The sequence below is a fragment of the Podarcis muralis genome, chromosome 3 (assembly GCF_964188315.1).
Source record: "Podarcis muralis chromosome 3, rPodMur119.hap1.1, whole genome shotgun sequence".
Classification (NCBI taxonomy): Eukaryota; Metazoa; Chordata; class Lepidosauria; order Squamata; family Lacertidae; genus Podarcis; species Podarcis muralis.
The window spans coordinates 100,038,878-100,066,703 of record NC_135657.1 but is presented as its reverse complement, the minus strand read 5'-3'; the positions used below and the strand labels follow the sequence as shown (position 1 = coordinate 100,066,703).

Here is a 27,826-nt window from a genome sequence, read left to right as displayed (position 1 = left end):
GTTCTCTAGGGCCCTCACTGTCTTTGTCGCTCTCCAATGGACACATTCCACAGGACATTGAGGATGGGGCAAGAAAGGCAGCGAGAGATTGTGCCGAGCAGGCTTACTGTCCAATGTTTTATAAATATCACCAGCTTACCTCAAGGATGAAATTGTCATCAGTGCTAACTAAAGGTAATATGATAGCTCTCTGAATTAGCACCTCTGAGTGTCAGATGTCTTGTTAATGTGTAGAAAGACTGATGTTATTATTACTACTTAGTGGATTGTAGCAAGCAGAAGAAACCAAAGCTGTGGAAGCCTTGTACTCCCTATCAAAAAGAGCGTTTCTCGGAAGCCACCTCTGAAGTTTTCTTTTTTCCCTTCCACTTATAACAATAATATAAAATTCACTTCTGAATGTCTTTGTGTTGAAGAGACATGGGTGGGTGACTTGTTTGCTTTTCAAACGTCACTATAATAGCTGCAACTAGGGATGTCAGAAAACTTTGACAAAAATGAAAACGGGAGTGGAAATAGACAATGTTCACTTAACAATTCCATGTTCAGAATGGAAATCAGTCTAGCAAATACAATTGGTATTTACTGTTGTTGTTGCTGTTGTTTTCAGTCCACACATGATGCATAATGGTACGTCAAACACCTAATTTGCATTTTGTTTCCTTTGCACTGAAATGCAGGGTGTGGAATAATGTGATTAATTACGCAAAATTTTGCCTTAGCAAACTGTGAGATGAATAGCATACAGGCAACTCCCGATTTAGGCGCGTCCGAATGACACCCGATCGCAAATACACGAATGGCACTGAACCCAGAAGTAGCCCCAAAATGTCATAAAAAGGGCAGAGTGGGCGCTCTGCCAAGACACAAGGGGATCCAGAATGGAACCTCCTTGCAAAATGAGGATTGCCTGTAGTTTTTGTCAGAAGCCCTCAGAAACAGTGCTGCAGGTGACAAAATGAGGTGGGCCAGAAATCCACGCCTGCTTACATTCCTAGCTGCAAATCACACGGTTTCAAAAATAAATGCATACAGAGCTGATACGCTGAACAGACCTCTCTCCACAACAGGATTTCATGCACTATCAGGTCTCTCTGTGTTGACCTGCCAAAGTATAAAAACTGATAAGAGGTCTATGCCTATTAACAAATAAAAAGTACAAATGATTTAAAAAAAAAATTAGTTAATAGATTTGTAATAATAATAATAATAATAATAATAATAATAATAGTGTTTATATGTTCCCCGCCACTCTGGGTGGCTTCCAACAAATTAAAACATCAAACACAGTAAAACATCAGACATTAAAAACGTCAGTATACAGTGCTGCCTTCTGATGTCTTCTGAAAGTCAGATCTTGCCCAAAGCAACCAAAAGTGAATTACAACCAACCAACCAAACGGACAATAAACCCAACGTAGATATATTAAAACCAAGAGGGGAAATAAGTACATAAAAAACATCCCTCATACTTCTAAAAGGCCACACATACTTAAAGGTCAATGGCCTGGTTATAGAGGAAAGTTTTTGCCTGGGGAGAGTATTCTGCAAACAGGAAGCCGTAGCAGAAAAGGCCAGGTTCTTGTGTTGCCAGCCTCTGGACCTCTAGTAGAGAGGGGACATAAAGAAGGGCCTCAGATTATTATCAGAGGGTCTGCATCAGTTCATATGGGGAGAGGTGATCCTTGAGCTATTGCAGTCCTGAGCCTTTTAGAGCTTTATAGATCAAAACTAGCACTTTGAATTGAGCCTGGAAGCCAATTGGCAGCCAATGCAATCAGGCCAGGATTGGTGTTGGGCCAGGATTGATCAATTTGTATTATCCAGCATTATTTGGTAATTATCCATACTAACCACCAATGTCTGAAATCCTTCTTAATGTTGTCCACATAACAAATCCTATATACATCAAACATACACTTACCACCATATCTAGGAAATTCTCTACAAGTGTATTCTTTTCTCCCCTCTTTTCTTTTATTAAAAAAGGCTTCAAATCCACAGTGAATCTTCTTGTAAGTTATCCATAGGTATTAGCATTGCATGGGGAAAAAAAGTTTTTTTGCTTTTGTTGTCACCAGAAGTCTGACGCTGTGGTTTTCTAACACACATAGTGCTTCATCTTAGAAAGCCTGGGAGACTCAAGCTCTTGTACAGAGTACATTAAAGCTAGTCAGTCTGTTTGGAATGTGAACCGCCTCTTCAACTAAGAGGGAAAGGAGGGGCTGTGCCTGTCATTGTCTCATGAACCTGGGGCTTTGATTGATCTGTTCAAATATTAACGTGTCTAGTGGGGTAGCCCAGAATGTCCGCCAGGCCTTTCGATATATAAATATTCATACACTAACATCTGCCACAGCTGCATATTTACTATTCTGGTTTTTTTTTGTGGGAAGAAGTAGTCTCTTTGAGGAAGTTCCAAAGGAGTTGAGAACTTTCTTTTTTTTATGTCATTCAAGAAGCCCTGTCAGTATTGGGTTTGAACACCTTTTTTCCTTGGATGACAAAGACATGAACCATTGCAATGCTACCGTTACAATATATTTGGATCTTTTGCTGGTGTGACTGTCTTCCTTACAAATTTGCAAAGCCTTTCTTGCTTTTGCAATGCATCTTCCACATCCCTCAGATAGCATCACCTCAACCTCTTTACCACTCCATAAATTATCTCCTGAGGAACATTGTTCTGGCAAAAATTATCTCATCAAATCCTTGATAGAAACTATTTCTTGTTTTTTCTTCTTCTTGCTGTTAGATGCATTTTCATCTTTGAAAATTTCCTGAGATTCCTAGTATGTGCTTGTCCTAGTAATAGGGTCAGTCTGGGGTTCCTTAGGATCCATTCTAGAGAGTGAAACAATCCAGTATTGAATGAGTCATGTCAAGGCTTAGGGTTTTGTTGAAGTTGTATCCTCCCATTCCACAACCCTTTCTCCGATTTCAACTGTGTTGGAGCTGAATGAAGTTACTTGTTATGAGGAAACGACACACTGCACACATAGAAAGGCATTATATTTATTATTGTCTCACTAGCCTCAAAGGCGAGGCATTGAAAACAGATTCAAGATCCAGTGAGTCCTGGCATCACTTAACAAGATGGTTCACATGTCTGCATGAACTTCTGTCTGGTTTCTTGAAGCATTATCTTGCCCATTCTGTTGCTAAAGCTCCCGCTGTGTCTGCCACTTCTGCTATAGTTGTAACGAATGTAAATATTACCCTATATAAGTGTTTTGCATAACCTATCCACAAAGCAGTGAGGCCAAGTACTTGGAATTAGCCCACTTCAACAAGGCAAAACTGGCTTAAGTCCAAGTTCTTCTGCTCAGAGTATGTGTCAGGTGGTTAATGTTGTTTCGAGGACAAAGGAAGCAAGAGAGAGTTGTCTTCAAAATCATGGTATCTCTTCATACCCAGTGCTTGAGTTTATCAAGTTGTTATGTCAAATCAGACCACTGGCTAATCTAAACAAGTATAGATTTTTGCTTGCACAACAGGACTTCTCTCTGCTGTTCACCCACATGCAGCTTCTCTCCTCCTGAGCAGATTTTAGGGGTGAGGGGGGAATCTGAAGAGGGTGGAGAAGAAGAGGGAATCATATAAGATGAGCTGAAATCAATTCTACCCACACATGGATACCATTGGATTCAACCCATTGCCTATTCTAACATGCAGAGGCCTTCCTTAGTCATTTGAACTATCTAAAATTCAGGCCATGTAGTATTCTGCTGTTTTTATAAAGCTACGCACAATTCAGGTACCATTAGAAAGAGTTGGATCAGAGTGAGTGTTCATCTGACTGCTTCATCATCAATGTGATCTGAAGGCAACTCATCCTGCATCTCGTCACCTAGCCTCCATGATGAGATTCAGCTTTTATTCAGTGCTTCTGGTGTTAATATGTTCTGGGGTTTTTTGGTATAATCTCTCTCTCAACCTACTCAAGATTCTGTTTCAGCCTTTTAGCAGTTTAATGTCACGAGGAATGTACCAGATGATCCTAATTGTGCTCTGCTGTGGTATATTACTACCTTGGAAAACAGTGAGGAGGAAATAACAAGCACACAAGTGGGAGTTGTGAAATAAAGATCTAACACTTCTAATGTCGGGGGGGGGGGGAGAAATCCCATATTTAGCTGACTTGAAAGCAGCAGCGCCCAGAACAACAAAGTACCTAAAAGTATCAGCAAAACAATGCTTTCCCCTTAATCTTGTTTTGATAGCATTTCACATCGACTTTGGCATTGCTGGGCCTTGAACATATTGCAGTAGCAAGAAGCCAAGCCTGTTCTCAATTTCACCTAGCGCAGTACCTTTTGCATCATGCAAAATCTAAGCATCCAGCATTTGTTCCCTGCTTTTCTCGGTAATCTGTCTGATTAACACATTGTCTACACTCGCAAGCTGGTGTCAGTTTTACTAAACTTGTGGGACAAAGGCTTGGCATATCTTACTGCAGTGTGTGTGTGTGTGTGTGTGTGTGTGTGTGTGTTGTGAGGAACCTTCTCATTTGAATATTTAAATCATTTTCAAATACATGAATTTTAAATTGCCAGTGGACTGGCATTTAAAGGAAAACAAAATTGGCATTGAAGAGGGAAATAGTTTCAGTTCAAAGCAGCAATGCTTCCTGCTGTATACGGCTAAATTACACATACACACATGTATAGATTTTAAATGCTACAGTTTTAGTATCTGCTTATTAAATCCATCTGCTTATTAAAAATTCCATTTAGCCCCTTTCCCTGAGAGGAAGTCAGCATACTGCTTCCTGTGAGATAAGGAAAGTGCTTTGGGTGATTTCGTAGCAGGTTTTCAGCCATCTCTTCTCTTGTAGATGGCATTACACCCCCCCCCGGGGGGGGGGGCAACACATCCAGTGCCAGCTCGGGGTTTTGGCTTAAGACAACTCTTGAGTAATAGTGCCATTCAGGGCTTAACACAGACTTTAGGGCCCTCTGGTTGGCAATGAACTTGATTTGTGATTAATCCTCTGAAATCAATGCATTTGAGAAGGTGTTACTGACTTACTTAGGGACAATCTTGTTGCACTCAGCCCAGACCTTCTCTTAAGTTTTACCAGTTGAAGTTTGATGTAAGAACTTTGGCACCTCCTGACACCTGGTATTGTGTCAATAAAATTCTGTGCGTTCCACATAATCATACCGTACATTCAGTATATAGTCAAAAACAACCTTACAGCAACCACTGAAGAGCATGGAAATAAATGCGTAAGCTACAAAGAGAAGAACACGTGAATTGTATTGTTTGAGGAGGGCATAAAACATATGTCTGAGTTGTCTCGGAAGCAACACTTCAGGAGGCATGCACTGTTTGAATGGCTTGCGGAATTAAAAAGCCATCGTGCAAATAGTACCTTGAACTGGAAATTGCCTCTTTTCTGTTTTCCATGCAGACGTTTTAAAACCCCATTGTAGTCCATGAAAAGAATTGCCATTTTCTTTGGTGTCCACTGAGTTCCACATATTAAGAGAAAGTGCTTGCATCCACGTCTATATACATGAGCTTCAGCTGGGTGCATAATGACAGCCACTTTGAAAGCAGTTATAAAAAGCAAACTCTATATATGATTTAGCCGGCAGGAAGTAGGATGCTTCAGGAATTCCAAAGAGGTTTTTGTAAAGCAGCAAGGCGGGGAGCGGTGGAGAAATATCGGTGGTGTTTCCACCACGGGATGGGAAACACGTCTTGAATTAGTCTTGCTATGCGTCGCATTGTGAAAGGGCATCCTGTCGCGTTCCGCACAGGTTCTGAAAAGTCAAATGAGGAATACCAAAAATGCTTGAATTGCTAGCAAAGTGGTACAACAATATAGCGTATTACAGAAGTGCAATATATTTGAGTCAGTGTTCTCTCTTCTCTTCTTCCCCCGCCCCCCTTAAGGACCAGCTTGCTTCTATGAGTAACATCAGAAAAAGAACGTAATAGAAAAAGCTGTCGCTACTTAGAAGGTGCCCATGACTAAAACAGAGGTTCCTTGGCACAGAAGTAATAGGGCAGTGGATTTCACAGCCTCTTGAAATTTATTGGCTTGGAAATTGCTTGCTAATAGCAAAGCATGAAGTGAAATAAGAAACACCTCACAAAATTGCTGCTTGTTTTCTGGGGCGATTGAAGCTACCTTGCTGCTTTTGCATGGCAATGTTTGGTCTTCCTTTGCTGATCACTGCTAGGACATTTGTTCTAGCGGCGTCCAACTTGCGTGTACTAAACATGCAGTCTTCACGCGACCGCCAACAAAGCTTAATACTTAGACAAAACCTGACGCCTGAAACTTCCCTTGATGACTCTGTGGTAGATTCCACATCTGCTCACATGCATGCTCATCCTAAATACATCCCTATATTCTGTCTCTTTCCGATAAAGACCTTAATTTGTCTGTTGAAAGATGTTGCAAAGGCACATGGGGCCCACTATTACAGCACTTACTTACATAAATCTGCAGTGTAAGACTTGAAACCAACACAGCCAAAGCTGGCCACAGGCAGTGCGCAAGTGTAAATGGCATTTCATTACTTTCCACTAAGCTCCTCTGTGTTAGTGATTTACTTTAAAAAATTTTATTTAAAAAGGCTTTGCCGAATCCATACGTTCCAAGATCAAATTTAGTGCTTTGTTTTGATTCACCGGACTGGGTCAGCGTTCAACAAATGCTGACATTTGAGAGGAAGCTCTGTTGATTAGCCATTCAGTTTCACCCCACGGATACTGCTTATTCAAAACTTGCACAACTCAAGAACATTTAGTAGCTGCCTTATGCAACATGAAGAGATCAAAAAGGTCTAAAAGCTATCTGCTAGCTTTCTGCTGAAAGCAATTAGGATAAATTTGAATTCCTGCCAGATCATCCTGTAATAAATATTTTAACCTTCCCTAAAGCATCTCTTAGATTTTTTCAGACCTGTCTTCTGGCAATTAAAGCAATCGGGATTAGCTTTCTGCTTAAAACTGGACGTCGTGGCTGTATTCCTTTCACTCTTTGTCTTAACACCAGACAAAAAAATAAGATTAAATGAAATACAGTAGCAATCCCCCCCCCCCCAAAAAAATTGTTAGCTGAATTCACTGTCTATGTTCCATGTATGTTCCAAATCAATGTAAAAACCTTAAGAAAAGTTTGTTTTTGTTTTCCTCCAAACCCAACCTGTTATATTGGATATTCTCGGGCTGTTCAGATAAATTAAGTACTATGCTACTTTGGATAAGATGCAAGGAGAATATGCTAGATAAATACATGATTTCAAGGTCATTTTGGACAACTTGCATTTGTCAAACATGCTTTAAGAAGAGTGCATTCAGTATTGACTTTAAGAAGAGTGCATGCAGTAAGGGACGCGGGTGGCGCTGTGGGTAAAAGCCTCAGCGCCTAGGGCTTGCCGATCGAAAGGTCGCGGTTCGAATCCCCGCGGCGGGGTGCGCTCCCGCTGCTCGGTCCCAGCGCCTGCCAACCTAGCAGTTCGAAAGCACCCCCGGGTGCAAGTAGATAAATAGGGACCGCTTACTAGCGGGAAGGTAAACGGCGTTTCCGTGTGCTGCGCTGGCTCGCCAGATGCAGCTTGTCACGCTGGCCACGTGACCCGGAAGTGTCTTCGGACAGCGTTGGCCCCCGACCTCTTGAGTGAGATGAGCGCACAACCCTAGAGTCTGGCAAGACTGGCCCATACGGGCAGGGGTACCTTTACCTTTTACCTTTATGCAGTATTGACACCAGATGCATCTGACTATTTTTATTTAAGGGCAGGATCTAGACACATCAAAGAAGTGTTTCAGTTAAACACGTTGTAAATTTAAACAGGGAAAACAGGCAGAGAAAAACAGTACTCCACAGCGCCATCTGGTGACACAATGTTATATTGCATACGCAACGCATATAAATCGCTTTTTGTTTACCAATCTAGCAGAGTCCCTAATGAGCTCCATCAGCAGAGACCCTGTGCAAGGACTTTGGCTTGCATAATGGGGATTTCCTCCCTCTATTCCCCTTTCTAGAGAACCCCAGAACAGCACGTAGGGGCAGAAGAAGAATATTCATGATGGCATGACACTGAGCTCAACCCTCAGCCTTCTGGTCTGTGTATTTTAACTGCCAACTATGACATTGACTTTAGACTTAGATCACATTAAAAGGTAAAGAGACCCCTGACCATTAGGTCCAGTCGTGGCCGACTCTGGGGTTTCGGCGCTCATCTCACTTTACTGGCCGAGGGAGCCGGCATACAGCTTCTGAATCATGTGACCAGCATGAATAAGCCGCTTCTGGCGAACCAGAGCAGCGCACGGAAATGCCGTTTACCTTCGCACCAGAGTGGTACCTATTTATCTACTTGCACTTTGATGTGCTTTCGAACTGCTAGGTTGGCAGGAGCAGGGAGGACCGAGCAACGGGAGCTCACCCTGTTGCAGGGATTTGAACCGCCGATCTTCTGATTGGCAAGCCCTAGGCTCTGTGGTTTAGACCACAGCGCCACCCGCGTCCCTATTACTTTGTGACCCGTGTCACATTACTTTGGATTAATTCTTGTATGCAAAGGGGAACTGAAGACATGGTTTAACGCCTTCCACCGCAGCAGGAGCACGCATGGTTTTATTCATCTTAAGTTCACATACAGAAACAATGGGTAATTCTAGGTAACCAACAATTCTCAGTACTAATTCAAACATTAACCTATGAGAGGAGATCATTTAAGAAATTTTACCAACACTTCAGTAACTTTCGTTCCACTATTCACCCAAGCCTTGAAAGCTTTAGTCTCTTGGAGTATGTCATCTCTTAAAGTACAGCAGATGAAATAGGCATTGGTCATTACAAAGGATATTCAAAGACAGAAAATTTGAGTTCATTAACAAGTTTGATGGCTTACTCAGAGTTTGTAGAACGTGGAGCTTAAATAATAGTGTATTCAAAGCAAATTGGCTCTATCTATATCTATAATTTTGTTTGACCACTTCCCATAGAACATCCCAGTGGTTTTTTGACAAGAAAAATATACAGTATTTTAAAAAATTTAAGTCTAACGTAAAGGTAAAGGGACCCCTGGCCATTAGGTCCAGTCGTGGCCGACTGGGGTTGCGGCGCTCATCTTGCTTTATTGGCCGAGGGAGCTGGCATACAGCTTCCGGGTCATGTGGCCAGCATGACTAAGCCGCTTCTGGCGAACCAGAGCAGCGCACGGAAATGGCATTTACCTTCCCGCCAGAGTGGTACCTATTTATCTACTTGCAATTTGATGTGCTTTCAAACTGCTAGGTTGGCAGGAGAAGGGACCGAGCAATGGGAGCTCACTCCATAGCGGGGATTCGAACTGCCGACCTTCTGATCGGCAAGTCCTAGGCTCTGTGGTTTAACACACAGCGCCACCTGCGCCCCTAGGTCTAATGTACGATAGGGTAAAAAATCTCCACTTTAAAAGGCTCGTTGAAAAATGATGGTCTTCAACAGGTGCCATAAAGGTAACAGACAGCACCTGTCTGATAATGTTCATACATAGATGGAGTTCCAGTGGGTAGGTGCTACCACACTGAAGGCCTGAGTGTGGTATACATATACATCGTGATGAGATGATATTTGCAGAAGGCCCACTACCACAGAGTGCAGCAATTGTTAGGGGTATAAGGGATGGACCAATATTTTAGGTATCCTGGTCGCAACCTATGTACACTGATATCGGCACCTTGAACTTAGCCTAATAGCAAATTGGCAGCCAGTACCATTTTTTTCCAGCAGCATTGTAACATGCTGGCAATATTCTGCCCCAGCAATCTCTTGAGTCACTGCATTTTGCATGAGCTGCAGCTGCCATCCCAACCAGCACATTGCAGTAATCCAGTCGGGGGTTACTAGCCTGTGGAAGACAGTAAAGCTCTGCTAGTCCAGAAACAGCTGTCTTACCAACCCAAGCTGATAACCTGGAACCATAGCCTCTGAGGTCATCTGGGCCCCTAGTGACAAAGATGAATTCAAGATTGCTCCCATCCTACCAGCCTGCTTCTACGACCCTATCCTGCATCGCTATGTGCTCTGGGAAGCACTGGAAATAAATACGTGGCTGGCACTAATAAGAAGATTTTCCCACTGATCTATCTAACAGGACTGCATGATACGTCTGTAGCATTTCTCCAGTCAATGCGGAGTCCCAGCCATTCATTATTCATTCTCGTCTCGTCTCAGGAGTCCGCTGTGACCTCCCTGCCCTTTCTGTGGTGTTTCTTCTTTTCCTCCTGCTGGGTCTGGCGAGCTAAATCGTCCTCTTCACCCTCCAAAAGACAATTCTGTATTATGCCAGGTGGAACGTCCATATCCAGTTCAGATCAGATTTCCGATGCCTTTTGCTTGCTTCTGTGACAAGGGCCACTAACAACAGCACCAGAAATCACAGCAAGTACATCATCTATCTGCACAAAGATGCCAGTTAATGCAAGTAGCGTTTTTATAAATGCTCAACCTGGCTGTGGATCCTGCTTTCTCCCATGAGGTAGTCGTGTGGGACTGGCAAATGAGTCATTTTCAACCATGGAATATGGTAGCTTTGTATAACATAAATCTCTGTGGCATGTATAAATACTAGGACATTTTGTCACTGCTCTTTAATCTCAGCTTTCTGTGTGTTTGTTTATTGGCTTGAGGGCTTAGGAAAACATTGACTAAGAACAGGCCTGTGCTTTCAACTCCCTGTTGGAATCATACCGGCTGATGTTTGGCTCCTTACATGACATGTTTCCCTGTTGCAGAAAAACAGATACTGTACAATTGCGTGACTTAATAGGAATCAGTTTGGTCCTCTACTATTTACTCAAAACATTTATACCCTGCATTGCCTCATAAAAAATCTCAAGGCAGCTGACAACAAAATAAAACTATCATTCATCAATTTCAATGCCATTAAAATACTAAAAACAGTAGTAACAGCTATTCTACTTTTGGTTTTATTTTTTCTAAGATATATTCATTGAATATTAACATTATGTACAATAATGCACAGGTAGGAATATATTTAAAAGCAAGAAGATGTAAATATACACATTAAAGAGGGAGATTCCTCATTTTTAATATTTCTAGTCTTAATAGACTTGAGTGAATTGCAAATCTAACCTAGCAAGTAACATTGTAAATTGTGGGATATGCTTCCATTCCCTCCCAACATTTCTCCGATGAAAATAAGGACGTCTCATTCCATAATGATAATTTTACTATTTATATCCTTACTGGGTTGCCCCAGCCACTCTGGAGAGCTTCCAACATATATAAAAACAAAATAAAACCCTGAACATTAAAAAACAACAACCTTCAGATGGCTCAGGCAACTCCATACCCTCTAACATTTATCCAGTGAAAATAGGGACATCCTAAAGAAAAGTGGGACATTCCGAGATCAGATCAGAAACTGGGACATCTTCTCTAAATCAGGGACACCCCTGGAAAATAGGGACAACTGGAAACTGGATGAAACATCTGATCACTGCAACATGTGCACAAGGTAAAGAGAGATTACCGTACATTAAATTTTAAAAGGGGGATTTCTTAAATCACTTACGTTGAGCAAACTAGTAGACAATAAAAATATTTAAGATCATATATGTGCAGATGACATTCAGTATTTTTTTGGAGGGGACAGAAAAGGCCCTTTGAGATGTAACTGTGCATGACACTGATTACTGGGATACATTCTGGCACCAATTAAAAGGCATTTTAATGTTGGGTTATAGCAAAATATAGTTTTTCATAATGTTTTTTAGAAATTGTATTTTATATCTTTAGAGTTTTTATGCCTGAAGTAGAACAGACACCTGACCTCACCTCCATTTAATGATGGCATCCAAAATCTGTCATCTGAAGTAGATAGCTCAGTTTTCCTCATGAAAGCTTTCACACAAGCTTTCAGCTTCAGTTCCAGTGGTTGCTGAGTGACAAGTTTTTCTGGTTGCTTGGGATTTTGTTGTGCTTGGCTTTGATGTTAATATTTGTGATGTGTTCATGTGCCTCATATCCGTTACTTTAATAGGGGTATTTTTTATTTTATTTATTAAAAATATTCATATACTGTTATGTCATTATAAAAAAAAATCAATGTGGTTTCCAGCAATAAAACAAAATCATACAGTAAAAACTATATAAAAATATTAGTGTGTATATAATGCCTTCCATTTCAAGAAGAAATACCAAGACAGTTCATGAACAAATAAAGTCCAACAGCAAAATAACAAAAATAAAACCAATTATAAAAATACAGCTAACCGTAATTAAAGTGCATAGTAAAACAAGCCTAATAAAACAGCTTAACAGTTAACCCATTAACAGCATAACAATGCAGGAGATTCAAGTGAGGAGATGACGGAAATGCTTATATAAACGGGTGTATTTTCAGGAGCTAGCAGAACACCAGTACTGATGAAGGTAAAGGACGCAGGTGGTGCTGTGGTCTAAACCACTGAGCCTCTTGGGCTTGCCAGTTGTAAGGTCAGCTATTCAAATCCCCACAACAGAGTGAGCTCCCATCATGCTGTCCCAGCTCCTGCCAACCTAGCAGTTCGAAAGCATACCAGCGCGAGTAGATAAATAGGTACCGCTACGGTGGGAAGGTAAATGGCATTTCCGTATGCTCTGGTTTCCATCACGGTGTCCCGTTGCCCGAGAAGTGTTTTAGTCATGTTGGCCACATGACCTGGAAAGCTGTCTGTGGACAAACGCCGGCTCCCTCGGCTTTAAAAGCGAGATGAGCGCCGCAACCCCATAGTCGCCTTTGACTGGACTGAACCATCCAGGGGTCCTTTACCTTTACCTTTTACCATTACTGATGAGCCCCTTGTATCACTTCAGTGTTGTAAGTTGTAAGCCTTTGACTTCTTTTCAACTTGGTTGGGACATATCTTTCAAAATAAGTGGGAAGACTATTGTGAGCTACTGAGATCTGGGAGGAGAGAATGGAAAGAGAATGGAAATAACTCATTTGCTTTTGCTTGGTGGGGTACATTAGACATCCTACACTTGAGGATTGTCTGGAGGTTACAGCTGGTAAAAAAATGGCAAGCAGAGCCTTTTGTTGTGGTTTTGGTTGTCTACTTGCAATTTTCAGGGTATGGTTTAAGGCAGGGATATCTAGTGCTGTCTATATGTCATTGGGATTACAACTCTCATCAGCTTCAGCCAACATGGCCAGCAGTCAGGGATGATGGTTGTAGTTGATGGTTCTGGCCCAACAACATATGGAGAGCACCACATTGGCTATTGATTTCAACTCAATGTCTCTTTTGGAGGACACCTACATTCTAGGGTCTTCTCTGTTGCAGATTCTGTCTTTTAGAATTCCTTCCCTAGAGGAACTCTATCGAAATATACTTTGCAGCTCATTGGGAGACAGATCAATAACCCCCCCCCCCAAATATTATAACAATAATACTTCAGGCCTTTTTCTCTGTCACACTCTCCTCCTTCCTACAGTAGGAGGAATGTACTGGTGTGTATTGAATTCTGGGACAGATTAATTGACTTTAACATGAAGCTGCTAGTTACCTTTTGTAATTTTCAAATAGGTTTTCTGTTTTCCCCAGTAATTCTACATAACAGTTTCCTGTTGTGATACCCAGTAGGATTTTCCATGTGATATATTCCAAAATGTCCATTATGTAGCAAATCCTGTGGTGATTTTGTTAAGCAAACGTTTCCTTTCAGCATTAACATTAATTACCATTACTACAAATGTTGGGTGCAGGGAGGAGAGGGAGACTGTGGGTATGTTGAAAGAACTGATGTTCTTTATGAAATGTCAGTTATGTTTGAAATGAAACCACACTTTGAATAGTCATAGGCTGATACCACCATATGGAGAAACCCCAGTGGATACATACTGCGAATGGTTTGTTTGTTTGTTTGTTTGTTTGTTTGTTTGTTGCATTTACATCCCGCCTTTTTCTCCATAGAGCTCAAGGCGATGTTCATGGTGCTCCCCCATCTCATTTAATTCCCACAGCCACCCTGTGAGGTAAGTTAGATTGAGAGGCAGCACCTGGGACGCGGGTGGTGCTGTGGGTTAAACCACAGAGCCTAGGACTTGCCGATCAGAAGGTCGGCAGTTCGAATCCCCGCTATGGAGTGAGCTCCCATTGCTCGGTCCCTTCTCCTGCCAACCTAGCAGTTTGAAAGCGCATCAAATTGCAAGTAGATAAATAGGTACCGCTCTGGCGGGAAGGTAAACGCCGTTTCCGTGCGCTGCTCTGGTTCGCCAGAAGCGGCTTAGTCATGCTGGCCACATGACCCGGAAGCTGTATGCCAGCTCCCTCGGCCAATAAAGCGAGATGAGCGCTGCAACCCCAGAGTCGGTCACGACTGGACCTAATGGTCAGGGGTCCCTTTACCTTTAACTGGGCCAAAGTTACCCAGTGAACTTCATGGCTCAGTGGGGATTTGAACCCTGGTCTCCCAGGTCCTAGACTGACACTCGAACCACAACACCACACTGGTTTTGAAGGATGAAATGTATGTTCCATTGTGTCCATGAATTAAGATAAAGGTAAAGGTAAAGGTACCCCTGCCCATACGGGCCAGTCTTGGCAGACTCTAGGGTTGTGCGCCCATCTCACTCAAGAGGCCGGGGGCCAGCGCTGTCCGGATACACTTCCGGGTCACATGACAAAGCTGCGTGACAAAGCTGCATCTGGCGAGCCAGCGCAGCACACGGAACGCCGTTTACCTTCCCTCCAGTAAGCGGTCCCTATTTATCTACTTGCACCCAGAGGTGCTTTCGAACTGCTAGGTTGGCAGGCGCTGGGACTGAGCAACGGGAGCGCACCCTGCCGCGGGGATTCGAACCGCCGACCTTTCGATCGGCAAGTCCTAGGCGCTGAGGCTTTAACCCACAGCGCCACCCGCGTCCCTATGAATTAAGATACCTCCATTGATTTGTGTAGGTAAATTTAGCTGAAGCATGGGCCAAAGTCCATGCAACCATAAAGTGGCACTTAATGTGGACATAATATCTCAGATATTACATGGCTGCATCCAAAGGATGGTCTCCCTGGAGGGGCACAGTCTTGACATCAGAATACACAGAGTATCCAAGCAGTGAACATAACACATCCAGAAAACATCATAAGAATCCTTAACATCTGGAAAGGAAAGGATCTACATCAGCCTTCACCACCCTGCAGTCACTGTGGACCAGCCAGCTCACACAGGTAGCAAACACTTTTCTAGGAATACAGTAGTTTGTATGCTATGAAATGCATAGTTCGCCCAAAGTGGTCATAGTATATAGAGCCTGGTTAATTCCCATTCTTTAGCCTGTTATTCAAATGCAGGAATAAGGGGCTGTGTGAATACCTTAAAGAATCATTTGTTTTGTGTTTTTCATTTTGGTGTCTTAATTTCTCCTTGGGGAAGAATGCTAGCTGTTGTATTGTCAAAAGTTTAGCCATTGGGTTTCCTGGCTTTGTTCTTGAATCTGTTAGTTGAATTGCTGTGTGGTGGTTGGCAAGTCCTGTAAGTATTAATACGTTCGCATTTTCAAAAGCTTCAGGGTGATTTAAGGCCTGAAGTTTCCTCTGGATTTCAGTTCTCTGTTGGGAGTAGTGTACCTAATTTTGGTCACCACTCTTAAGGCAGTTATAAATGGAATTGACTTCTGTTGAAGAGATTAGATGGATGTATGACACATGAGGTAAGGAAAGAATAGGGTTTCTTAGCTTAGAGAAAAAGCAGAGCAGACAACAGCCTTAAAGTACTTTATAAGACAACGTCATGAAGGCTGGGAACAACTGTTCAGTAGGGGCACAGACAGAGGGGGAAATAAGTTTAAAGTTTTAGCATGCTGACTCCTAAGGAAGCTAGTGGGCTTCTCTTAATTGCTTATTAAGGGTCAGAATACATGTTACATTTAATGCATGGCATGTAGCTATGTCTTGGTTTGAGGGTAATTAAACTATAGGCACAGCGAAAGTTAATTCTTATTGTAAACCAATTTCATGGTGAGAGGAGGCTGACTTCTTCACTTTCCAGTGCTATCTCCCATCCTTCCCACAAAGGGCTAGAATAGTTTGGAGACAAGTTTCCTCTGACACTAGTGGGAATTTCTTTTCTAAGGCTCCTAGCTGCAGGATGGTGTTTCCAACATAATCAGGCCCAAGCAGTGAAGAGGTAAGCTTCTCCCTCACTGTAGACTGCATCTTCAATAGGAATCGGCCTGCTTCGTGCTTGTAAAAAAAATAAAAAATAAGGGCTATATTAAGTTTTACTCAAGAGTACACCCTTTGAAATTAATAAACCTTCTAGGACTGTTGATTTCAGTGGATCTCCTCTGAGTAAAACCATCCAAAGACATTGCCACGTGTAATGGTCCTAAGCGGAGATTGAATAAACATTTATTGGGTTGGAAATGATAGAGAATTCTAATAATGTCAGATGTGCCTAAAGTTAGGGTTGCCATTTTGTTGTTGTTTTTTTGCCAAAGTTGTTGGCAAAATCGCAAAAAAAATATGCTGTTTTGGGACTATTTTTATGGAAAACCAGCAAAAAAATTTTTTTTAAGGCACAAAAAAATTTTTTTAAGACATGGGCTACCATACATCCGGATTTTCCCGGACATTTTTCCAATTTCCGCCCGGACACTGCTGCCGACTACAGTATTCCGGATGTTTCCGGGAACTTCCGGATGTGTGGCACCTCTACTAAAGTGGATTCATACATTATGGATCATACCCTCCAGTTCTCACTAATGTGTCAAGACAATCATTGTCACACTTCAGTAACGACGAATTCTGTCTTTATCGTGGAAAGTCCCAGATTAAGAGATCTCTATTGTTCCTCACCCCCCTCCCCGGCACCATAGAAAATTAACTCCATATTAAGTCCTCTTTTACTATCCCTAGCTCTATGGTGCCCCCTGGCCCCTCCCACCCTGCTGTTTACCCAATCGCCGCTCTTCCTTTCCCGCGCTGCTTCATGGGAAATAGGAAGTGGGCACTGAGTAAGGCAAGGTATGGAAGTGGCTCACACTTCTTGTACTCTGTGCCTGGTTATGACATCTGAAGAAGTGCTACTCTTTCTTCCCAAGCAAGATGAAGTTGCTTGCATATCTCACCACAAGCATATATGAGTGTGTGGACACAAGCTCTGTTTCAGATGCGACAAGTACCAGGAACAGGAAGGAAGAATCATTAACGGTGTGCCCTGTTGTAACACATGTATTAATCGGCACCTGATCTGGTGCACATGAAAGAGATGATAGAAGGATTCACGTATTTTCCAGATTGCAAAAACTGCTTAGTTTCTTGGAGGCCTTCCAGGCAACCCATCTAGGGTCTGTTTACAAGTTTGGCCAAATTGGTGGCGGGCAGGAATAATAATGGCATGTTAAGTGATCTCTGCTCTGGTTTCTGCTTTAAAATAATACACTTTCAGGTTATATATAGTGAACTGAAATGTACCCAGAGCCTCTCCTTGCAGCAACATGTGTATTTTTAACTATTCCACCTTCACCAGTTGGTTTAGAAAAATCTTATTTTCTCCGTCTGCCAACTAATTCCACTTCTCAGCAGTAAGCGATGTCCACTGCTCAGTGGGACAATTGTAAGTGTGATAATGCTTTATAGTGAGGACCAGCTAAATCTTTAAATTGAACTTGTTGAAGCAAAGTTTAATCTTCTAAATTCTGATTTACTCCGGGCTTTCAAAGCTTCCCACCATCTGACCCTGTCTCACCTTCTTTTAAGTTTATGTGTATTTGAGACACGTTACGGCATTTTAACTCAAATGGATACTTTAAAAATAGCTGCTTGTATAGCACCCAAAGGACACCGTGGTTTATTTTCCTCTGATATAGATCTGACACAGGCCTGCTGTTATTTCCGTACCATCTCTAATGATCTGCTTGCTCTCCAGAGAACACTGACCCATTTCAGTGCAGAATAATTAGCCTTTCAGAGACCATTGTGATTCCGTTACATTGACATAAACATGCAAGTTGACACTTTGCTGTTTTGCCTTGGAAAAAAATGATGTTGTTTAGGTTGGGCTTGGTTTGGGATATCACTTGAATGGTATCAATATATGTTAAGTTACAGGTAGGTAGCCGTGTTGGTCTGCCGTAGTCGAAACAAAATAATAAAAAATTCCTTCCCGTAGCACCTTAGAGACCAACTAAGTTTGTTATTGGTATGAGCTTTGGTGTATCTGAAGAAGTGTACATGCACATGAAAGCTCATACCAATAACAAACTTAGATGGTCTCTAAGGTGCTACTGGAAGGAATTTTTTTATTTTGTTTCAATATATGTTAAGTTTGCAAGCTTTTGTTGTTGTAGCTTTTAATTGCTGCTCTTTCCCCTGTAAATGTTTGGCAGAGTATGGTTTTGATAGTGGCATGATTACGAACAAAGCATGCATTTTTTGGCCTGGTTTTCTGGGTCCGTTTACATTTACGTGACAGACGTAAGTCAGGGATGGGGAGCTTGTGGCCAGTGGCTTATCTTCTGAGTTTACACCAATAATAAAACTCAGAAACGTGAGGAGTTAGGAGTCCAATGTTTATTGCAAAGCAATAGGTTACAGTCGGATAGTTGTGCAAAACCGCAACCCCGCCCAGTGGTCCAGTCAGTGGTATTTATAAAGTTTCAAACAAAGCATCTCAGTTTTCACCTGTCATGTACATCATTACCGCATTTTATGTTTAATACACGTGCACAATAAGCACTAGCAATTTATGCTGATTCAGGTTCGATTCTCACCAATTTCTGTTGACTAAGCTTTGATTCCCACTGTGTGCTGTTACATTGTGTTAGTGTGCATTTTGGGAACCTGTGTTACATGCAACCATTTGCACCATGTAGCAATTTATGTTCTAGCTTTGCATCTTTGTGATTCACATTTTAGCTGTATTCCTGCCCCAATGGGGGGCGGCAACTTGCAAAACCATCAGTTTCATAAAGCAACAGGTTACCATAACTTGTCTATTAGAAGCGCACTCAAGAATTTCCAGAGGTACACGTTATCACATTTATTGTGGCCCTTTGGGCCACCGCCGCACCAAGTCTTGCTGAACTCTCAGCTTCCCTCACCATTGACCATGCTATTTGGGGCTGATGGGAGTTGGGAATCCGGCACAGAGGACCAGAAGTTCCCTACTCTGGGTGTAAGGCCACCTTTTATAACTGGTAGAGCAGTGAAAACTGACTGCAACTAAAGAGAATAAAAACAATTAAAAGGTTTGAAAGATGGTTGTGAGAACGGAACTATACAGGTGGTTGTTCCTGAGGAAAACAAAGCTCTTGGCCTATTGCAAATGAAGAATGGTAGAAAAAATACCAAATCAACAGAATAAGTCATTTGAAACACGCTTTTACCAAAACCGTGTACTGTCCACTTTACTAGCCAGTCTGGTACGTTAGTTTAGCAAATAATTTGCCATGGTGTTGCTTATCATGTTCACGATCACAAACAAGGCACGTTGCTGATTTGCTCTCCCAGTATAAAGGAGGTAAGAGCCTGGAGAGGTTATGTACGGTAAGTGAGTTATTGCAAGAAATAAAGACTCTTAAGAGGTGGTTGTGTATTTGTGTTAAAATGAATTGCTACCATAAATGAATTCTAAAAACTCAAGGCTTAAAAAATATATGCAAATGCAGGTATCGAAAAGCAGGCATTAATTTTTTGGGTGTTGTTTTTGATTAAACGTTCAATGTGTGAGGAAATGTTCCCTCCTGCTTTGAGAACTTTCCAGTTGTCGATGGAAGGTTGATTTTAGAATAAATGTTATTTGGGTTTAATGCAATTGTATTTTGCTAAATGTAAGGCTCAAGGACTTCTTATAGCATGCCTAAGAGAAGGATTTTTGCAAGCTTTGCATTTTTTTTCCTTTGAAACATGTCAAGTTCATACTGCATCATAAGTGTCATGTTTTTATTCAGTATTAATTCCAGTACATTTAAAAACCATTAATGTTTGGAGATAATAAAGCACTTGTTCTTGCATCCTTTTACAATATTTTTTTAAAAAACCGTGGTAATGTATTATTTGTGTTTCCAATTTATTGATGCAGGAAAATGGTTTTTTTCTCTCTCTTTGAAATGTAGGGTTTTGAGTTATTTCCTACTGTTCCTTGCTTGCATAAAGCATATACATATATCTGCCTATGTAATATGTATTATGTTTGTGATTTCTTTGACTGTCAACGTTGAGCCATTCTTGCCAACAAAGAATATCAAGCGTTTCCAATTTCTCTACTTTCCTTGTTTTGTTGTTTTGTTATTTATTTATTTATTTCTAAAGAACAATAATAATAATAAAAAACCTCTTAATGGGAATCCTGGCACTGTCTGTCTTCTCTGTTCTGCAGAAATGTTGAAGGAGTTGAACCAGCAACGCAGAGCGAAAGAGTTTACAGACCTGAAAATTATTGTTGAAGGCAAAGAGTTTGAAGTCCACCAAAATGTTCTAGCTTCCTGCAGCTTGTATTTCAAGGACCTGATTAAAAGGTTTGCCTTCCTTCCAGCTGTGATCTGGTCTGTTCTTTTGTAGGGGAGCATTTGTGTCGCTTTTTTTTCCCTTCCCTCTCTTTCAGGTTTATGAAGATTTGACTCTCCTGTCACAGAGCCAGTAGCCATTCTTTCCACTTACTCTGAATGTACTTTTTATTTACTTATTTTTCTAACGAAACGCTCAGATTCCTCTGTTACACATAACCTGACCTGTATGAATTCCCGATCCCACTAGTTGCACATTTTTGGCTGGAGGGAAATGTTCTTATCAACGGAGCATTTTAACCTCAAACCAAGTCATGAATGATGCCAATCCCAAAACGCACAATTGTTAGTTGAGGAGTTTAAAGATATGCTACTATCTCTTCCTTCAGGCTGCAGTAACCCACATGCATATCATAGAAAGATGCTGAATTCTAATACAAACAAGGATGGAGTTAGGTAGCACTACTTTTAACCCTATGAAATTCTGGGCACCTAATGCTTTTTGGCTCTTGGAAGCCAAAAAAATAAAAATATTGGGAGATGCTTTTATATGCCAGCATTCAACTCATACCTTTTTAAAAGGAAAACAGGACCAAGGAAATTTTAGTTTCTAGAAACCTTTTTTTTCTCTGCCCCTGGAAATAGAAATTTAGTTGAGAGTAGTGGTTAAGATGTTTTCTTTCTTTCTTAGATCATGTTTCCACCTTTGCAATTTTCTCCCTCTGTTTTTAGCTGGTTGATTCTAAAAGCTGCATGATTTTTTTAAAAAAAATCCGTTACTTTTTTGTTTTTGTTTTTTTGTTTTAAAAAATGTCTACATTATAGATTAACGTAGAAATAAATTGCTATTTTTATGTTGTTTAATAAGTCAGTGTAGCAACATTGGGGGAAACCCACAAGAGTAATTTCCACATTTCTCTCAATCATCAACAAAATAATGTGGCTGCTGATTTTTGCCTTGCAGTATTTTTGCCTTGCAGTATTTTCCCAAACTCTGAACCTGGACTGTGCAAAAAAAGTGGGGGAAGGGATGGGGAACATTGGGGTGGGTGGGGATTACAGAACAGAACATTGTGCTTGCTTTCAAATTGTGCATTTAAATGTTGCCAACTAACACAATAGCAACTGTATTTTATTCCAGGGTGGCATGTTTGGTGGCATCTTCTTTTCAGTGTGTTATGTCCTCTTGCTTGAAAGCTTGTTTTTCTAATTGTGCTGGTATTACAGAACTGCCGTATAATTGTGCTGACTGCTTTATCAAATATTCATAAAAAGCTGGCCTGGTGGCATGTTTCCCCCCACCCCACCCCACCCTTCCACAAATCTAATGATAGCTGGCTTCAGCCGCTCTGTCTCCTGTCTGCTCATTATCGCTTACTAGTTAAGGCTACATTATATGCGTCTCACAGAGTTAAGATGCGTAATCTACAGGGAAGGCAAGTCTTAGTCTCCGTTTATAGAAACCCAGTAATTGACTGGCCGTGCGGTTTCATTAACTTTAGCTGTGAAGCCTCTTTCTTGCTAGTCAAACCGTCAGATGCTGTCTATTTCAGGGGGAAATCAGGGACGGTAATTATATTCATCTTGGATAGTTGTCAGATGGAGATGAACTGCAGACTGATTGCAACTTTAATAAAGCCATAAGCGGTACACTTTAAGTCAGACAAGTGAGAACCCTCCAAACAACCTTCTCATCGCTGTTTTCCTTCAGGACTTGATCGTTTTTCACTTTCGTAAGCCATCCTGGATGTTTTAGCAGGAAGTTTAGATATAGTAAATGTTATTGGAATAAATAAATACGGCAAATAAACAGGAAGCCATTTACAAAAACAGGAATGTTGGATTTCCCTATCTATTGTGTCGGAAGTGGAGAACTAAAGAGTTGCAGAAATTGAGAGGGGCTTCCTAATTTTTTTTAAATAAACGATGCCAGGGATTCAATGTGGGTACCTTTTGCATGTGCAGTATATTCTCTGCCACCATGAACTATGTGACCTCTCCCAAATGAATGTATGGTTGAGAGGGATCCAGAGGTTTGTGGGTACCTCCACAATCCCCACTGCTCCAGCTGTGACCCTGTGAACAAGCATATTTTAATTCTAGTAATCTGTGCCCTGACTGTATTTATTCACCCTGTGTGTATCAGAGTAGCAGCTGAAGCCCACAGGTTTCAATAGCCAACTTGTTCACTTGTGACAATAATAACAACCTTGAATATTTTATTGAAAGCATGACTAGTCTGGAATAAAGGGGGGATTTTGTTCACTTTTGTTTTGGGAGGGCTTAGTAGACACTACAGGTAAACACGTGGGACTGAGCCTCAAGGCCATTCTGAAAGCGAAAGCAACTTTAAGAAGAGAGTTACTTTAGAGCAGAGGAGTAATGGGGAAGGTGGCAAATGTGCTTAATTCTTTCCCTTCTGGGGCTCCCAAGTTGCGTGCTGCAGAAGGCGCCAATACCTTACAGGGTTTCCAAAACAGCATGCAAAGTTATTATACTTTTGGATCCTTATGGGAGGAAAATGACATGCAGCTGACGTTGTGAGCCCAAATGGTGGGTGTGGAAGGGGCTAAACACTAACAACAGCACCACTGCAACAAGTTGCTTTTAAGCCAGAACTGCGCATTAGATCAGCAAACACAGACTCCCAAATGTATTTTCCTGAGTAATTGGCTTGTGGATGAGGGATGTATTTGTGGGTAGATGGGTGGGAGGGCAGGCTAGGGAATTAGTGAGTTAATACTTCTTCCACAACTTCTCCCCCAACATTGTTTTCTGTCCTCTCAGGCTGTGTGTTGAATTTCAAGCTAGCTTGAGTGAGTGAGTGGTGTGTGTGTGTGTGTGTGTGTGTGTGTGTAAATGCAATGGTACCTCGGGTTAAGTACTTAATTCGTTCCGGAGGTCCATTCTTAACCTGAAACTGTTCTTAACCTGAAGCACCACTTTACCTAATGGGGCCTCCTGCTGCTGCCTCGCCGCCGGAGCACGATTTCTGTTCTCATCCTGAAGTAAAGTTCTTAACCTGATGCACTATTTCTGGGTTAGTGGAGTCTGTAACCTGAAGCGTATGTAACCTGAAGTGTATGTAACCTGAGGTACCACCGTAAATAAATAAAAGGTTAGAGGAAATCGGTATTTGGAGTTGCACTGCCCTCTCCATTTCTCACCTGAAAGTGCCTTCTTCCTCACTTTCTCGCCTCCCCCCCCCAACCTCCCCCAGCCCCTCAGCCTTTCTCTCTCCTCCCCCACCCACCAGAGGCTCAGGAACTCCCATTTTCTGACATTGGTCATACAATGCTGGAAGGGAGCAGTGTGAGATGTTACCCCACTTCTTTTCAGGCCTAACTATAACCATCCCACTTCTGTTCAGGAAAAACACAATTGAGTCTGTCCTAACCATCCCACTTCCTTTCCCCACCCTCCCACTTTGTGGTACTGCATTTGAGTATAATTCTGGAGAGCCATTAAATTCAACCGTTCTTCATTCCTTCTAAATTTGGCATTTCTGGATTATCAGTGACTTAGAAGATAGGCCCTAAGGAAATCTAGTGTCAGTCTTTACTAACTTTGAGCAAGAAAAACATCTTAAGACTGGGCCAGGAGAACAAGACTTTAGTTGCTTGGAAGTGTAAGAAATCTTTCATTTGCATTTTCGAGCCAATATGCACTTATTTTTAGGCTTATTTCAGTACAGGCTGGTAGTTGTACGCCAGCCGAGTTTCAGCTTCTTGGATCATCTGAATCAGGGTAGTCCAGGGCTACATGCGGCCCTTGAGACCTTTTTGGTGGCCCTATGCCTCCTGCAGCCCTTACACTGTCTTCCCAAAGCCAAGTAAGGGAGGCGCTGGACTTTGTAAAGGAGGCACGAGGGCTCTGACAGTGACCTAGAGTCCTCCTACCTTCTTCCCAAAGCTTAGTTAGCTCTTTCCCAGCTTTGAGAAAGAGGCTTAAGGACTCTAGGACCCTGCCAGAACCCGGTGCCTCTTTCTCAAAGCGCACTGTGAGGGCTGGGAGGGGGGTCAAATTTTGGCCTTGCTCCCCACCCTGCACAACAAGGCAGTGTGTGGCCTGTGCGTTCTAGGTCAAAATACTCCTGTGGCCCACTTGGTATGAATAATTTGACCGCCCTGAGAATGATCACTGGTATGCCAACAGCCCATCATTAATTCTTTGCAGAACTCAGAGCTGGCTTACCACATACACATTTCAACTGAACTGATAATGGGGGGTTACTGGTTTGTTTTGTTCTTGTTTTTATTATGTATTTTGTGTGTTTATCTTGTATTTCTATGCTGTGAACTGCCCTGAGGTGTACAGGTGAAGGGTGGTAGGCAAATTTAATAATAACTCCTCAGAATGTGTCAAGTAAAACAGCTCTTAGACATGAACCCTGGCCAAGTCTCCCAACTTCTTAAGTACCCTCCAAAATATGAAGACTGATTAAAATACACTACATTTTATAAAAGTATCAGCTGTGCGTTTTGCCTACGGTGTTATTCACAGTAAGGCAAATGGGTTGCTTGTCACACGCACATCCTTGTTACTGTTCATAGAAGCTTAGAGTTGAAATAGTTTGTCTGCAAACTTTTTGTGGAATGTAACCTGAACCTAAAATTAGTCTCTTTATAAGGCTCCCAATTGTGGTGTGACGTTTTGTTTTGTTTTTCCCCCCTGTTTGGCTGCTTTTCAACCTCTCAAGTGCTTTTCTCTTTTGTGCATTTGGCGGGTTTACTCAATATTCACATCCAGCTCAGCTCCTAGAGTGTCTACAATTTCATAGTAATGGAATGTCTTATTTCCAAACCTTTTCTTACTGCTGCCTGTATTGGTATTGGTATGTTATTTCAATGTTAACCTAAATGGAAACATTTGCAGACTTTTATAGCTGAAAACTGGTGCTTTGGTGTGAAATACCAGCAAAAACTGGTTCCTTGTCATATGTATGTTTTGAGATGGGGATGAAGGCAAGATTATGGAATCAATCTGCTACACACACTCTCACACACACACAAATCAAGGTAGCATTCCTTCCCTCTTTTACTATTTGGGTTATCTTTTTAATGATGGTCGTGTGGCCTAGATGATAGAGCTCATGTATGTGGCATACATCCAAGGAGATTAGAAATTAATGAGTCCAAGGCCAAATTGTTCTTTTTTAGAAGGGCACTCTACATCCTTAATTATTTTATTTGTGAAACTGTGTGGCAGCTGTGCCTTTGACATTTCTTCTTTAAACTTCCGTGCTTGGAAAAGCTAAAAGAGAAACAGCGTACTCACAGTAGGCATGACTGAAACTGTCAATTTCATTTTCCGTTCACCCTGCTTCTACATCAGTGTGTATTAAAAAAAAAAGCTGCACAAAAATTATTAATGATTTTCATTCACATTTCTCTTAATTTATGCATTGAATACAAATTTTTACAAGCAATTTTCCCTAATATAATTCAGTTTTGTATGTTGTTTTCATAAATACACACATTTTGATGTTTGTGTCCCCAGATATGTGCATTTTTTAAAAAAAACCTCTTGGGCTGGAGAAGTGCATTGCAATATTCAGGCAAGTGTAAGTTTTGGAGAATAACTAGATTTCAAATCACATATTTTATGTGTTTATTTATTTAAAATATTCCTTTCCCACTGTGCATTGCAAATGCAATTCCAGACTTGAGTTATAATTTAAAACAAGCCCAACTTACACAAACAACGTTACAAATTGAAAAAAGGAAGGCTGATAAGCTAAAATATAAACATCAATTGTGACACTAAATAAACTCCAACAAAAGCATGGTTAGATATTCAGGTCTTCAGCTGGCATTGAAAATTTAGGAAGTGTTGGTACCAGCCATATCTCGGGGGGGGGGGGGAGAAAGTTCCAGAAGGCTGTGGAGGGCGGGGTATAAATAAAAATAATTATTATTATTATTATTATTATTATTATTATTATTATTATTATTATTATTATTATTATCCTAGTCTCTAAGAAGGCTTTCCCTCTGTGTAACCAGGCAGCAGACCTCAGCTGAAAGAGATGCAGCTGAGAGACCTTCCCCAGTAGGTCTTAGCAAGCTTGACAATTGCAAATTAGGTAGGTTCATATTAAAATGTGAACCCAACAAACTTCTCAATCATCCCTAATTCTCAAAGTCACGCTCTTACTTCTCTTCTGTTTTTACATATCTGGTGAGGGTCTGCTGACATTGTTGTCGATATTGCTGGCTTCATCCAGTTGCTGAGAACATTCACTGCAGGAGAGTGGAAGCTCAGAAAACCACGCATTTGTCTGGAAAGAGGACTTCTTTTGGTCGGTCTTTACATTGCATAAAGTCAAGGAGGGAGCAAATAAGCAAGTGATAATAAACAGCTCTCTCTAATTATTATTTCTAAGGGGCCTAACTTGTCCTAGATACGGAATCTGCTAGGCATTTAAAGTCCTGCCGCTTACCAGGAGGACTCCCCTTAGCTCCGTAAGGGAGAAGGCAGACTGAATATTCATAAAGTGCTTCCTTCAGACACAAGGAGATAAACAGGCGTTGTGAAGTGATTCTTTCTTCCACTCCCCGTTCAAAATGAGAAGAGAAATTAGATTCCATGACTTCTCCGTTAGCATCCAACCTGTGCTCCGCAGCCAGAGGAATATTGTCAACAGTTTCTGCTAAACCCGTTATAAAATCCAGGGGATGGGCTTGATGGAAAGAACAAAGTGTACTATTTGTTTTGCAGCTGAGGGGAGGTGCAAAGAATGCTTAAGATGCCTTTTCTTTTACTTAAGTCAATGAAATACTAGCATGGAAAAAAGTCCTGTGCTCTTATTGGTGGTTTCCTTTTTGAGGGTACTTATGCTTTGTTTTGTTAAGCATGGCACATATCCCACCTTAACATTTTAACTGGCTGTTAGGTCTGGTGTCGCACAACTTCCCAAACTTCTGGAAAACATATTTTCGTGGGATTCTGGATAAAATGCACTGATAGTTCCAAAAGCGTTTAACTCTTTCCACGTAGAGCAAAAGTATAGAATGGAAGTTGGCCTGTCTTTTACTGACTGCCTTGGACTACAGGGCTGAAAGAATATTTGAATTGAAGGTTTTAATTATAACTTTGATCAGAGATGTGCGCCAGTAAAAGTATTCAGTGCTGGTGGTAAGTGCAAACCACAAGCCTAGCCCTAATTGCCATAGAATCACAGAATTGTCAAGTTGGAAGGGAACCCAAGAGTCATGTAGTCCAATGTCTTCCAATGCAGGAATCTCAGCTAAAGCATGGTCATGGGTGCTATAATGAGCACATTGTGTTGGTGGAATCTTATTTTTTATTAAAATGAACGGAGAAAGAAGCTCTATGGGCATGCTACAGTTCCTATG

General features: G+C 41.4%; 1 protein-coding gene across 3 annotated transcripts in view; it reads left to right on the top strand.

Moving 5' to 3' along the window:
• KLHL29 (kelch like family member 29) overlaps positions 1-27,826 on the top strand; it is a 414,973-nt gene that overhangs the window by 300,988 nt on the left and 86,159 nt on the right. For all 3 annotated transcript variants that reach the window (XM_028722349.2, XM_077926403.1, XM_077926404.1), the window contains one exon: positions 20,342-20,480. In XM_028722349.2, coding sequence (XP_028578182.2) covers positions 20,342-20,480 — 139 coding nt within the window. The remainder of the gene's footprint in view (positions 1-20,341; positions 20,481-27,826) is intronic.